The sequence below is a fragment of the Phaseolus vulgaris genome, chromosome 7 (assembly GCF_051622355.1).
Source record: "Phaseolus vulgaris cultivar YP4 chromosome 7, ASM5162235v1, whole genome shotgun sequence".
Lineage (NCBI taxonomy): Eukaryota > Viridiplantae > Streptophyta > Magnoliopsida > Fabales > Fabaceae > Phaseolus > Phaseolus vulgaris.
In genome coordinates this window covers 473,163-485,831 of record NC_143504.1, presented here as the reverse complement: position 1 = coordinate 485,831, position 12,669 = coordinate 473,163, and the positions used below count along the sequence as shown (strand labels likewise).

The 12,669-nt window shown below is 33.6% G+C and overlaps 1 protein-coding gene across 2 annotated transcripts; it reads left to right on the top strand.

The window, feature by feature from the left end:
- Nucleotides 1-2,841: 2,841 nt before the first annotated feature.
- Nucleotides 2,842-11,702, top strand: LOC137828774 (importin beta-like SAD2). Of its 2 annotated transcripts, XM_068635458.2 has the most exons (20): nucleotides 2,842-3,301; nucleotides 3,384-3,536; nucleotides 3,620-3,782; nucleotides 3,970-4,154; nucleotides 4,256-4,429; nucleotides 5,322-5,467; nucleotides 5,554-5,677; nucleotides 5,750-5,930; nucleotides 6,710-6,869; nucleotides 6,954-6,995; nucleotides 7,083-7,201; nucleotides 7,284-7,482; nucleotides 7,906-8,037; nucleotides 8,414-8,517; nucleotides 8,639-8,818; nucleotides 9,346-9,485; nucleotides 9,577-9,716; nucleotides 9,851-10,020; nucleotides 10,628-10,757; nucleotides 10,844-11,702. In XM_068635458.2, exons 1-20 carry the CDS (start codon nucleotides 3,000-3,002, stop codon nucleotides 11,002-11,004), a joined length of 3,105 nt encoding a protein of 1,034 aa, XP_068491559.1. In that variant the 5' UTR covers nucleotides 2,842-2,999; the 3' UTR covers nucleotides 11,005-11,702. The 2 variants fall into 2 exon arrangements, with proteins under 2 accessions (XP_068491559.1, XP_090161301.1); XM_090305175.1 differs by lacking the exons at nucleotides 2,842-3,301; nucleotides 3,384-3,536; nucleotides 3,620-3,782 and having other exon boundaries at nucleotides 3,976-4,110.
- The last annotated feature ends 967 nt before the right edge of the window (nucleotides 11,703-12,669 follow it).

Here is a 12,669-nt window from a genome sequence, read left to right as displayed (position 1 = left end):
GAGGAAAAAATGGTTAGAGGAAGTAAATGGAGATTGGTGGATGCGACACCATTTTGTAGAATAATTAATTTATCATTGTTATTATTGTTTTATATATTCTATGGAGTCTAAGTTTAATTTATTAATAGTGATAATACGTTAACATCACAAATAGTAATCAACATACACTTCATAAATTAATAAAATAATATTTAATTTATTTTTAAATTTTAAATATTATATTATTATTGTAATGTGTTGTGAGATATGGTCTAAACAGATATTTTCCTTCATCAATACAAGCCTTTTCTCATAGATTTTAAAAATGTCATGTTCTTGAAGTTGATTTTGGTTGTAAAAATATGATTTTAGAATCTAAGTGTTCTAAAGCACTAGAAGTTCGTTAAAATGGTGTTTTATTTTTTATGAATAGTTATGATAACCGACAAAAAGTTGAAAAAACAAATGTGTACGACAGAAAACAAAACATGTTGTTGACTAGTTTTTTGAAGTATGGTTTGCATGACATTGTTGTGTTTTTTTTATTGTTCTTGTAACTTTACAAGATATCTTTATATGAAGAATGTTAAACTTCGGATGAACGTACCATGTTTAATGTTAAATTATTTTTATTTATTTATTTTAATTCTCAAAAGACATATTTCATTCAACCATAGTCAAATTGATTTTTTAAATTTTTATTTATTATGAAAATAATATATTATATCGGTAGATCCTTATAATCAATATAATATATGTCAAATTTTTAATTAACTGACTTAATATGAGTTATTGCACTGATACCACTAATTCTTTTATGAAAAAAAAAACTTTCAAATAGAGATCATTCACATCCTTATGTTGGATGTTATGAAAGAAGGGAAAAATCTTAACTAGGTTTTTTTATCTTAACTAGAATCTTAGTGGATGTTTGTAAAGTAATGAAGAAGTTAGAAAACTAATTTTCTATGATTTTCATGTACAAGTATCGTTCAATGTCTCAACTTTTAAGAGTATATAAAGGTTTTGGTGTGACAAAAATGTTTTATATATAAAGTCTCATACTAAGGGCTTTAATAACATAACAATGTTTAAGAAAAAATATCAAGACAAAACAACACAAGTTAAATAGTCTAGTTAGTCTTAATACTATTAAAATATCTAATTAATCTTAATACAATGTCATCATCTCTTATTGAATTTTTCAACACATTGTTTGCTAAACATGATTTATAATCAATAATCAGAATTCTCCATATTGACTCCAAATCATGAAAAAGTTCTCAACATCATCTTTCTTTGTCTACGAATGAGAATCAATCCATCCCAAGTACTCTTTGAATCTTAATCTTAGTGAAGACTTTGTATACACATATGCGAGATTCTTATTGTCTTCTTTATTTTGACCTCTCTAAACTAAAAAATGATTCTCGTGAAGTACTTTGTTTGATTATCTTGTAAATGTTGTTTATAATGACTGGAAAAATAGTTTTTAAAACAAGATAGTCCTGCACCTTACACCTTACGTATAAGCTGCTTTCATACAACAATATAGGTGACAATGCGGGCTGACCCATCCCGCACTTGGCTCGCACTGCATAGAATATGCAGGCTGATTTTTCTAACCCGGCCCGCATAAGGGTTGGCTCGCGGGCATCTTGTATAAGATTTTTTTTAAATAAAAATTTTGATTTTTTATTTATATGCAATAGGTAAATGGTCTCATAATATTATTTTCATGAGACATGCGTAGTAAGATGTTATTAAAATTTTCAGAATGTAGAATACGAGGCTACATAAAGAAAATATGAAGGTGCAAAACAAAATTTATACATTTTAAAGTTATGCGGTTATGCGGGCCAACCCAGCCCGCTCCGCACTTGACTCGCGCGGGTTGCGAGATATACAGAGCGGGCCAGCAGGTTGAAATCAACAACCAACCCCGCATTTTTTTTAGTTGGACACAAGTCGGACCGTCCCACTTTATCAATCACTCTCATATCGTTACTTAGAAACTATTTTTAGATTCAAAATTCAAGATAAAATGACACAATAGTCAAAATAAAATAATCAAGCAAAATACCATTTAAAATAGGAAAAAGAGTGTGAACATTTTAGCTATTATTTTTTTTTACAAAATTATTAATACTTAAAGTAATTTTTATTATTAATAAAATTTATAAATTATTATTTAATTAGTTATCAAACTTTTTAATTATTCACTTTTTAATTAGATATAATTTAAAAAATAATTTATAAATTTATTAATAATAAAAACTATTTTAAATATAAATAATTTTTTATTTTTAAAATAATACATATTTTTTTTAAGTCTCTAAAATTATTTTTTGTTTAGTAATATTTTTACCGTGTTCTATCCTAACTCAAATTACTTGAGGAATACATAAACAATATAAACACTTATGATCATGAAAGTTAGACAATTTTTAGCCCGTCATTATTTTCTTTATTTTCCTCATGGGACTTGCTTTCTCTGTGCAATCATTATCTTAAGAAACAAATTACAAAATTAAACAACTAAAATTATTTATAATAACTAAATTTAAATATAGTAAAGAAACAATTTATGAATTAAAAAGTAAAAGTATCTTTTACGGACGGTTGGCGCGTTGATTGTGGATGTGAAAAGAAAGAGAGTAAATTACATTAATAACCTAATACATTTTTTCAGGATAAGTCGAATATCCATTTATTTAAAAATTCCATATAAATCCTCCTCTTATTTTAAAATTATTTCACACGCACGTACTATTCTAAATTAAAAAAAACATTGTACTTAAGTTTAATGAAAAATAAAATAATATTATACTTAAGTTTAATGAAAAATAAAATATGCGAAGTGTGTGTGAAAGTGTAATTTTGAAACCTTAATAAAAAACCCTAATAGATAGATATGTTTCATTTGCGGTGGTAAACCCTAGTGTGAGTGTGTAGCAGAAGGAGCATCGCATTGGGGAAGAAGACTCAGAGCAGAAGCGAAACGAAGCGAAGGGAAGAAGATGGATCTGGCTGTCATACTGCAGGCTGCTCTGAGTCCGAATCCCGATGAACGGAAGGGCGCCGAGCAGCGGTTGGATGAGATGCAGTACGTTCCGCAGCATCCGGTCAGCCTCTTCCAAATCATCGTCGACACCAACCGCGACATGGCGGTCCGACAAGTCGCCGCCATCCATTTCAAGAACTTCGTCGCCAAGAATTGGTCTACCGATCACCACGCCAAAATCTCCGTCTCGCCGGACGATAAGCTTCTCCTCCGGAATCACATCCTCCTCTTTCTCCCTCAGCTTCCTCCTCTTCTCAGGTACAGCGTTCTATACTATGCTGCGCCTGCTACTCTTCTCACTTCCTGCTACTATACTGCGCCTGATTCTATTCCACCGCAGGGTGCAGCTCGGTGAGTGCCTCAAAACCGTTATCCATTCGGATTATCCGGAGCAGTTTCCTCATCTGCTCGACTGGATCAAGCAGAACTTGCAGGATCAACAGCAAGTCCACGCCGCTTTGTTTGTGCTGCGGATTCTTTCTAGAAAATACGAGTGAGTCACTCTTTTTCTTCTTAATATCGCGTGGAAAACGCCCAACCGTCACTAATAGGAATACCTTCACTCTCCCTCTGCAGGTTCAAGTCGGATGAAGAGAGGATGCCAGTTTATGGCGTTGTCCAGCAGACCTTTCCTCTTCTCCTCACTATATTTAACGCCTTCGTCCAAATTCCCAATCCCTCAATCGAAGTTGCGGATTTGATCAAGCTTATCTGTAAAATTTTCTGGTCCTCCATCTACGTACGTTTTCTCTCTCTCTCTCTCTCTCTCTCTCTTTAATCTACGGGAAAAAGAACCATAGAATCTATTCCTTTTTCAGTGTTGAGATAAAGTTATCACTTTCTGTTGCCTTTTTTTATGCTTTTCTCCTCCTGACTGTTCGTAATTGACGAATGCAATTCCGTGTGCATCGTTTTAACTTGTTCAGTTGGAGGTTCCGAAGCTTTTGTTTGATCAAAATGTATTCAATGCTTGGATGGTGCTGTTTTTAAACGTGTTAGAGAGCCCTGTTCCATTGGAGGGCCAGCCTGCCGATCCCGAGCTTCGCAAGTCATGGGGTTGGTGGAAGGTAAAAAAATGGACAGTTCACATTCTAAATAGGCTCTATACTCGGTATGTTTGAGATTGTGAATTGATTTGGTTGACAATTATGAGCTATCCTGTCCAGTGATTAATTTTCTTTTTGTACTCGTGTTTAAATGACCTTGTTATAGATTTGGTGACTTGAAGCTGCAAAACATGGAAAACAAAGCCTTTGCCCAAATGTTTCAGAAGCACTATGCTTGGAAGATATTGGACTGCTACTTAAATCTACTGAATGCCATTCGAGTTGGTGGCTATTTACCAGACAGAGTTATCAACCTGGTTCTTCAGTATCTAAGCAACAGGTACTCATCAATTATTTTATGCTCATTTATTTATGTATAGGTCTGATCTTTTTCTTATTTATGAAGGGATATCCATATTCAGGTAAGACATTTTTGTGCACTAAGCTTGCATGTTTAGTTTATGAATTGCCACATGTTGTCATTAATTAGTAATCTCAACTCAACTTAGTTGATAAAGTCTTTTTGTTATTGATTGGGATATTTGAGCTTAGCTTCATAACTACTACTTTTGTCCGTTTACTCTTTCATCGAAGTTAAAGAAAGTTGGCCCATGTTGTTAGTAACATTAAATTTGCTGACAATTTGTGTTAGTTTTCCAACATAACCCTTGAAATTAGCGCCACTCATAATTTCTCTCTATGCTAACCAACTTTTTTTGCCTAATTAATTAGTTAATGTTTGCTAGTCGTCTTTACCAATCCTCGCATGAGACCAGCCCAATTGTCCAATGCTTGATCTCCCTAGATATAAACCTCTGGCGTTTGGGTGAAATTATTAAACCAAAATATTATTAACTACTAATGCTAGTAAACCTAAGTAATAGTGATCTTGAGATGTTATGAAATATACATTCATCCCAAAATCAAATACTGGGATAGTTTGGTCTTTTGAACCTTGTAGCTTCTTGAAGTTCATGTATCCAGACCCATACCGATTAGTCCTTGAGACCCATACTGAATAGTCCTTTACATATTTGTTGGGGAAGGAAGGGGTGAATGGGTTGCTCTGTGTCCATTGATCATCTCATCCCTCCTTTCTAAGGTCTTCACTTTGCACATATTTAGAATATTAGTATCTCTGTTGAATGCTGTTATTTTACCAGTGCTGACTTTTCAGGATATTAATGATCATGGACTTAATTTTTTCTCTTAATTTCTTTTAATATATGCAGTATTTCGAAGAATAGCATGTATTCTGCACTGCAGCCTCGGCTTGATGTTCTTCTTTTTGAAATAGTTTTCCCTCTTCTGTGCTTTAATGATAATGATCAAAAGCTTTGGGATGAAGATCCGCATGAATATGTAAGAAAAGGCTACGGTAAGTCTTATTGAAGTGTATACATAGACATGAAATTTCAAGGAACTCATTGGCACATGCTTATTGCTTCTAATTCTTAATTACAGACATTATTGAAGACTTGTATAGTCCCAAAACTGCTTCCATGGATTTTGTGAGTGAGTTGATTCGAAAACGTGGGAAAGATAATCTTCACAAGTTTATACAATTCATAGTTGAAATTTTTAAAAGGTAAATAATATACTGCTTTCTGATAAATTAGATGATTTATATAGTGTTGTAATTGGGTTTTCACTTTATTAGGTATGATGAAGCATCTGCAGAATACAAACCCTATAGACAGAAAGATGGTGCACTTCTTGCTATTGGAGCACTTTGTGAAAGATTGAAGCACACCGAGCCGTACAAATCAGAACTTGAGCATATGTTGGTTCAACATGTCTTTCCCGAGTTTAGCAGTCCAGTTGGCCACCTTAGGGCCAAGGTACCATCTTCTATATATAGTTTATGATTGCATCTTTTTTGCATGCAGGTCATTTTCACTCTTTGCCTTTTATCCTTCTTTTGGGCATAAAGCAGAATGTTTTTAAGAAAAGGCTAAGTTTGCATTGCACTATATGGAATGCCATACTAAAAGCAGCCCTAGTTTGATGTACAATTGCCCATCTTTAACAATTTTTGGAGGAAAAATTTGCATAAATAAGAGATTACACATCTTTATGAGCATAGTTATTATCTATGGCATGGTTAGCGTAAAACACTCTTCACTTGGTTTCACTTGGCAGAGAAGAAGGTCGAGAGTAGACTTCTAATCCAAGAACGTTAAAAAGGGAAATTGAAAATCTTTTCAGTGTTTTATGTCGTAGAAAAAACAGAAAGTATTGTGTTTTTAAATTTTATTATAAATGTATTGTTTGAGAATAAGATAATGTGTATACAACTTTTATTGGCTGCAAAGTAAATGTATACTAAGAAAATATCCTCTTGTTATTTTCCTCACAATCCTCCCACCTGTTTGGGTTTTGAGCCTCTATTTAAGAAATAATCTTGTTTTCTTCATTTCTCTATCATTTTAATAGGCAGTGAATGCTGCCATCTTCTCTAAATAGCTTATATATAACCAAACAAAACATTTACGTCACAGTTTAATATTTATGTTAGTCGGTGAAAATTAATTAAAACTTGAACCAGACATTACTTATGAAATTTTCGATTTATATTCTTGATATTTTGGCTATCCATTGACTTTCTTGTGAAAAATAGGCAGCATGGGTTGCAGGACAATATGCCCAGATTAGCTTCTCAGACCAGAACAATTTTCGGAAGGCATTGCAGTGTGTTGTATGTGGAATGCGTGATCCTGAACTTCCTGCTCGCATTGATTCTGTTTTTGCTTTGCGTTCTTTTGTTGAGGCTTGCAAAGGTGGGTTTATAGTCTTTGGTTCTATTTTGATTTTAATAAATCTTTCTAAAGCTTAGCACTGATTATGTTTATTTGCTGATGCAGATTTGAATGAAATTCGACCCATTCTTCCTCAACTCCTTGATGGTAGGTGAATGTGAAAAAAATGTCTGTACTTGTTCATTTATTATTTGGCTTTGATAGTGGTGTAACTGACAAAAACAAAAAATCCAGAGTTCTTCAAACTTATGAATGAAATTGAGAATGAGGACCTTGTATTTACCTTGGAGACTATTGTGGACAAGTTTGGGGAAGAAATGGCACCTTATGCTCTTGGGCTTTGCCAAAATTTGGTAATATATATTTTAAAACATTTGAATCTGCCAAAAGAGTTGTGCTTGCTTTATAACATTGTCATTTTCTTTCTTACAACAGGCAGCTGCATTTTGGAGGTGCATGAACACCGCCGAAGCTGATGATGAAGCTGACGATCCAGGTGCTCTTGCTGCTGTGGGTTGTCTGCGTGCTATTAGCACGATACTTGAATCAGTGAGCAGTCTTCCTCAACTATTTGTTCAATTCGAGCCAACCTTGCTTCCCATAATGCGAAGAATGTTAACAACTGATGGGCAAGGTATTTACCCCTCTGAATCATGTTTCTGATGACTTTGATGATGTCCTCCCCTCCCCCAACTCATTTACCTGTTGGATGATTATATGCAGGAGTTTTTGCAAATAAAAAAAATCTGATGAGAGTATTTTAGATGTTCTCATCTATATTGTAGAACATAAAGTGATTATAAGGACTCCCGCCTTGACTTTTTTGGACAGCTGTTATGTTTTTAGGTTTAATATGGAGTAGTATGCTTCAGTTTGTGTTTAAATAATGTGATGTTGAGAACAACTTAGGCTGGTTTATCCGGCACTTTGCGCTTGGATTCTCAAAGGAGACATTCATTTTTATTGTTAAATTCTGTTAGGAAGGCTATTGTTCTGAAATTTAATTCCACTTGGGTTGCTTTTATTTATTTTCATTACCTGCTGTGAATGCATGCAGAGGTTTTTGAAGAAGTTTTGGAGATTGTTTCATATATGACCTTTTTCTCTCCAACAATATCATTGGATATGTGGAGTCTTTGGCCACTGATGATGGAAGCACTTGCAGATTGGGCGATAGACTTCTTTCCAAGTATGCTTCTCAACTACATTTTGGCTACAATTCATCTCAATTTCTGTTTGCTCTATCATAGTCAAACACATAGTTTGGATCATCTCTTGCTTAACCTTTTGTACATTAATATGAAGCTAGAGTTCTTTTGGTGTCTCCCAGTAAAATTGAAGATAAAGTCAGCTGGGCACTCAATAAAATATCTTGGTTGTTTTATAAAATGGGTTCTATACATGGAGCTGATATTCATACTATTCGAAGGCGGGGGGGCATCTTTAGTTTCAATTATATAGCTTGGTTGTATTGTTGACATGAAGTACCTGGACATTCAAATTGGTGTGGGCATGTATAATCTGCAACCATACTTTTGTATTTATTTGTCTTGTTTCTTCTGCAGATATTCTGGTTCCTTTGGACAATTATATTTCTAGGGGAACTGCTCATTTCCTTACTTGCAAGGAACCTGACTATCAACAGAGTCTATGGAATATGATTTCATCTGTAAGTTATCTTTTCCTTATTAGAATTAGTTCAGCGAGCACCTGTTAAGCAGATTTAGGTTAAAAATTCATTTTATATAATAATGAATTTATATGTATCTGATTTTTATTTCACATTGAAGGTTATGGCAGGCAAAAATATGGAGGACAATGATATTGAGCCAGCTCCGAAACTTATTGAAGTTGTGTTGCTGAACTGCAAAGGGCAGGTTGATCAATGGGTTGAGCCATATCTCAGAATTACAGTTGAACGCTTACATCGGACTGAAAAATCGTATTTGAAATGTCTTCTCATGCAAGTGGTAAGGGGTTATGAATATCCATATTGACACGCATCATGCATGAATTGGATAATTTGCTTGTTACTTAATTATGACATTTTGACATGTTCAACAGCTGGATTTTCTGTACTCATTATCCGAGAATAGTGGCCTGGATCAGCCATGCCAATAATACTATCATAGTGGGATAGTCGATTGCATGATGACTGACTATCATAGTTGTTCAAATTTATATACAAATGCTCAAAAGATAAAAAATGATCCAAAATGAATGACATTCGAAAATTGAAACTATGCAGAATTATACTGTTTTTTCAATCTTAACTTACATGAATAATTTGGTTTATTAAAAAAATGGAATATGTATAATTTTGTGCATAGTTTTTGAAGCTTGTTCTCCTCATTAACATTGATTGCATTTCTTTGCATGATTTATTAAGTTAAAATTTGTGAAAATTGTTGTTTAATTTATTGATATATTTCTATGAGAATGACTTCAGTTGATCTGTTTCGTGATTTTTCCTAACTTACTGAGTACCTTTTTGTAGATTGCAGATGCTCTTTACTACAATGCAGCACTCACTCTCAGTATACTGCAAAAGTTAGGTTGGGCATCAGACATCTTCAATCTTTGGTTTAATATGTTGCAAGGAGTGAAAAAGAATGGTGTGCGTGCTAATTTTAAGAGGTCTGTATTTTCCCGCCTCTTCATTATCCCCCTTCTATGGTTTTTTGTAATAAAGTAATTTGTGTGACAATATCTAGATCTAATTATGCAGGGTACATGACAAGAAAGTTTGTTGTCTTGGTTTGACATCATTACTTGCACTTCCGGCTGGTCAATTGCCTGGAGATGCTCTTAGCCAGGTGTTGCGGGCCACTCTTGATCTTCTGGTTGCATACAAGGATCAAGTTGCAGGTCTTAATGTCATCTTTTCTCTGTAACTGTGATATTGGAGAACTGCAACTGCATGTTCTCCTTTAGTATACTTTTTTTTAATTTTTTCTGAGATTTATGTTCATCTAATTCTCAGCATTTGCATTTCTTTGCAGAAGCTGCAAAAGAGGAAGAAGCTGAAGCTGAAGAAGATGATGATGATATGGATGACTTTCAAACTGATGATGAAGATGAAGATGGCAATGGTTCTGACAGGGAAATGGGAATTGATGCTGAGGACGGGGATGAAGCTGACAGTAGTAAATTTAGAAAGTTGGCTGAACAGGTTTGTGGATACGAAAACCTAAATACCTTTGTATGCCTGTATTGATTCAATAAAGGAATTGTGAATTTGTGGTTTTACATGTCCATTCTAGTGTTTCACAATTTGATTCTGAAACTTCATTTATTTTAGAACAATATTTATATTATTTTTTGTTTTGCAAGTTATGAAACAAAATTGGGAGCAGTTTATTGTTGAGAGGGTGAGAAATTTAATTTTAGATGTGATTCACGTGTAGAGAAAATTAGAGAGCATTAAAAGTAAGATATTTTAATTTTTAATCATTTAGCATATTAATTTTATAAATTTTTGTTTTGTTGGCATTTGCCATTGATCATTATTGAAATAGATAAATACATTTGAGTGATTCAATATTTTATAACCACTGTCAGCTTCATTCTTTAGCAGCTGGTCGTAACTCATAGGTGGTGGGGGATTGTGTTTGATTCCCTATCTATACCACATTTTGCATAAAGTGATATTTAGCCGATAGAGTATTTACTACATGGAAGTGTTCAGTAAATTGCTTTTGACAATAAATAGAAGTTTATTTTATTTTACCTTTTTGAATTTTTAATTCTTATTGTCTTTCTACAATGTCACTCTGAAGACAAAGACATTCCGGCCCAATGATGAGGATGATGACGACGACTCAGATGATGACTTTAGTGATGATGAAGAGTTGCATTCTCCAATTGATGACGTAGATCCTTTTGTTTTCTTTGTGGATACAATGAAAGGTATGCTGATACTGCCCCTTAAAACATGTTATAAGTTTCATGAATGCTCTCCTTGTTGTCTGACATAAATATAAATTTTGCTGTAGTGATGCAATCATCAGATCCATTGGGATTTCAAAACCTTACCCAGACACTCGAGTTCTCTTATCAAGCTCTTGCAAATGGTGTTACACAGCATGCTGAGCTGAGAAGAGGGGAGATTGAGAAGGAAAAATTAGAGAAGTCATCAGCTATCACGGATTCTTAAGCTCTCGGGTGTGTATATTCTTGGTAAGAGAAACAGATGGTTACGTATTTTTATGAGGCATTTATTGGCTCAGTGGTCCTAGTTGGTCCTGTGAACTTTAAAGAGTTTTCAGGTTTGATATTGATAGGGTGAGTTTGGTGCTCTGAAGTTCTCGTTGACTTCAGAGGATGTGGATTCAGGAGTTTGGTGCACTATCCAATGGATGAGAGTGGCCATTCTCCTCATTGTCCGCCCCCTTCGAGTCTATTTTGTTGAGTTGACGGTTATGCTGTTTCCAATATATCGGAACCATTGTCTGTAATTGGGTTAGCGCAGCAATGGCTTGATGTATGCGAGTTCTGTGGCGTTTCTCTTCTGTCACAGACAGTATATTTTGTTGAGTTGACGGTTATGCTGTTTCCAATATATGGGAACCATCGTCCTTTGTTGGGTTAGCGCAGTAATGGCTTCATGTATCGGAGTTCTGTGGCGTTTCTCTCCTGTCACATAGACAGGTTGGCTTGGCTCTATTGGTAATTTTTGGTGGGGAATACTTGATAATTCTTTGTATTTTTAAGTTAGATTTTGGTCCTATAAAATTTTGAGTCGAAAGTAAAACAGTTTTGGGCTGTGCAAAGCTTTTTGTACTGTGGCTTGCTGCACGTTGTAAAACAGTGATATCCATTCTTTATCAATATTTATAATTTTTTTGTGTACAAGTTTTCAACTTAAAATTTTACCCTTCAAACTTACTTGATCTTGGGGTCCTTTTTTTTAGTTTAAAAAAAGTAAAGTTTGATTGAATTCATGTTTGAATAGCTTTACTGTAAATTACTTCTATAAAAATAGGAAGCCGCGGGAACGCATATGCCAGCTTGTTATAGAACAAATGTTTTACCAAAATGGCCGTTTAATAGTTTATTGTTTAATATATAAATGTAAATAGCCATGAATGTTTGTCTGGGAGAATGTTAACCTTAGATTTACAATTTGTGAAACCAAATTAGAGGTCAAGTTTTGTTTACGAGTATAAATACGCAAATATGTGTTTGCTTTTATTATTAACAGTGTCAACCCTTAAACGCCTTATTTTCTTGAGTTTTAAATAAACGTGTGCACATTTTTTTATCGTATTATATTTTAATATGATCTTAGGCTATAGTATTTTTTTTTTTATCGAACTACTTTATTTTAATATGATATTGGGCTGTAGTATGTGTGTGTGTGTATATATATATATATATATATATGTTATATTTTTATTATTTAATTTGTGACTTTGTTTATTATATAAAAAATGGTTAAATATATGACTTATTGTATCTTGTGTTGAAAGTGTGTTCTAATGTAATACAGAAACAAACAGTTCTAGTAATAAAAGTATTTGGGTATCTTAAAATTTTAGCATATATTTATATACATATATGTTGAAGAAAAATAAAGAATTAATCTACAAGTGTTATGGTTTTACAACAATAACTTAAAAGGAAACAATAACTTAAAATGAGACTAAATAAAAATTGGTTGTGCATAAAAGCTTTTATAAAAAAAATAAAAATTGGTGTAGAGGATAATTCTCGCATTTAAATTATAACAATAATTGAGTAAATTCACATGCCTTAAGACAATAAATTTACGAGAGATTCTTCTAAATTCTTCGTAGAACAACTCATTCATATTTTTGGA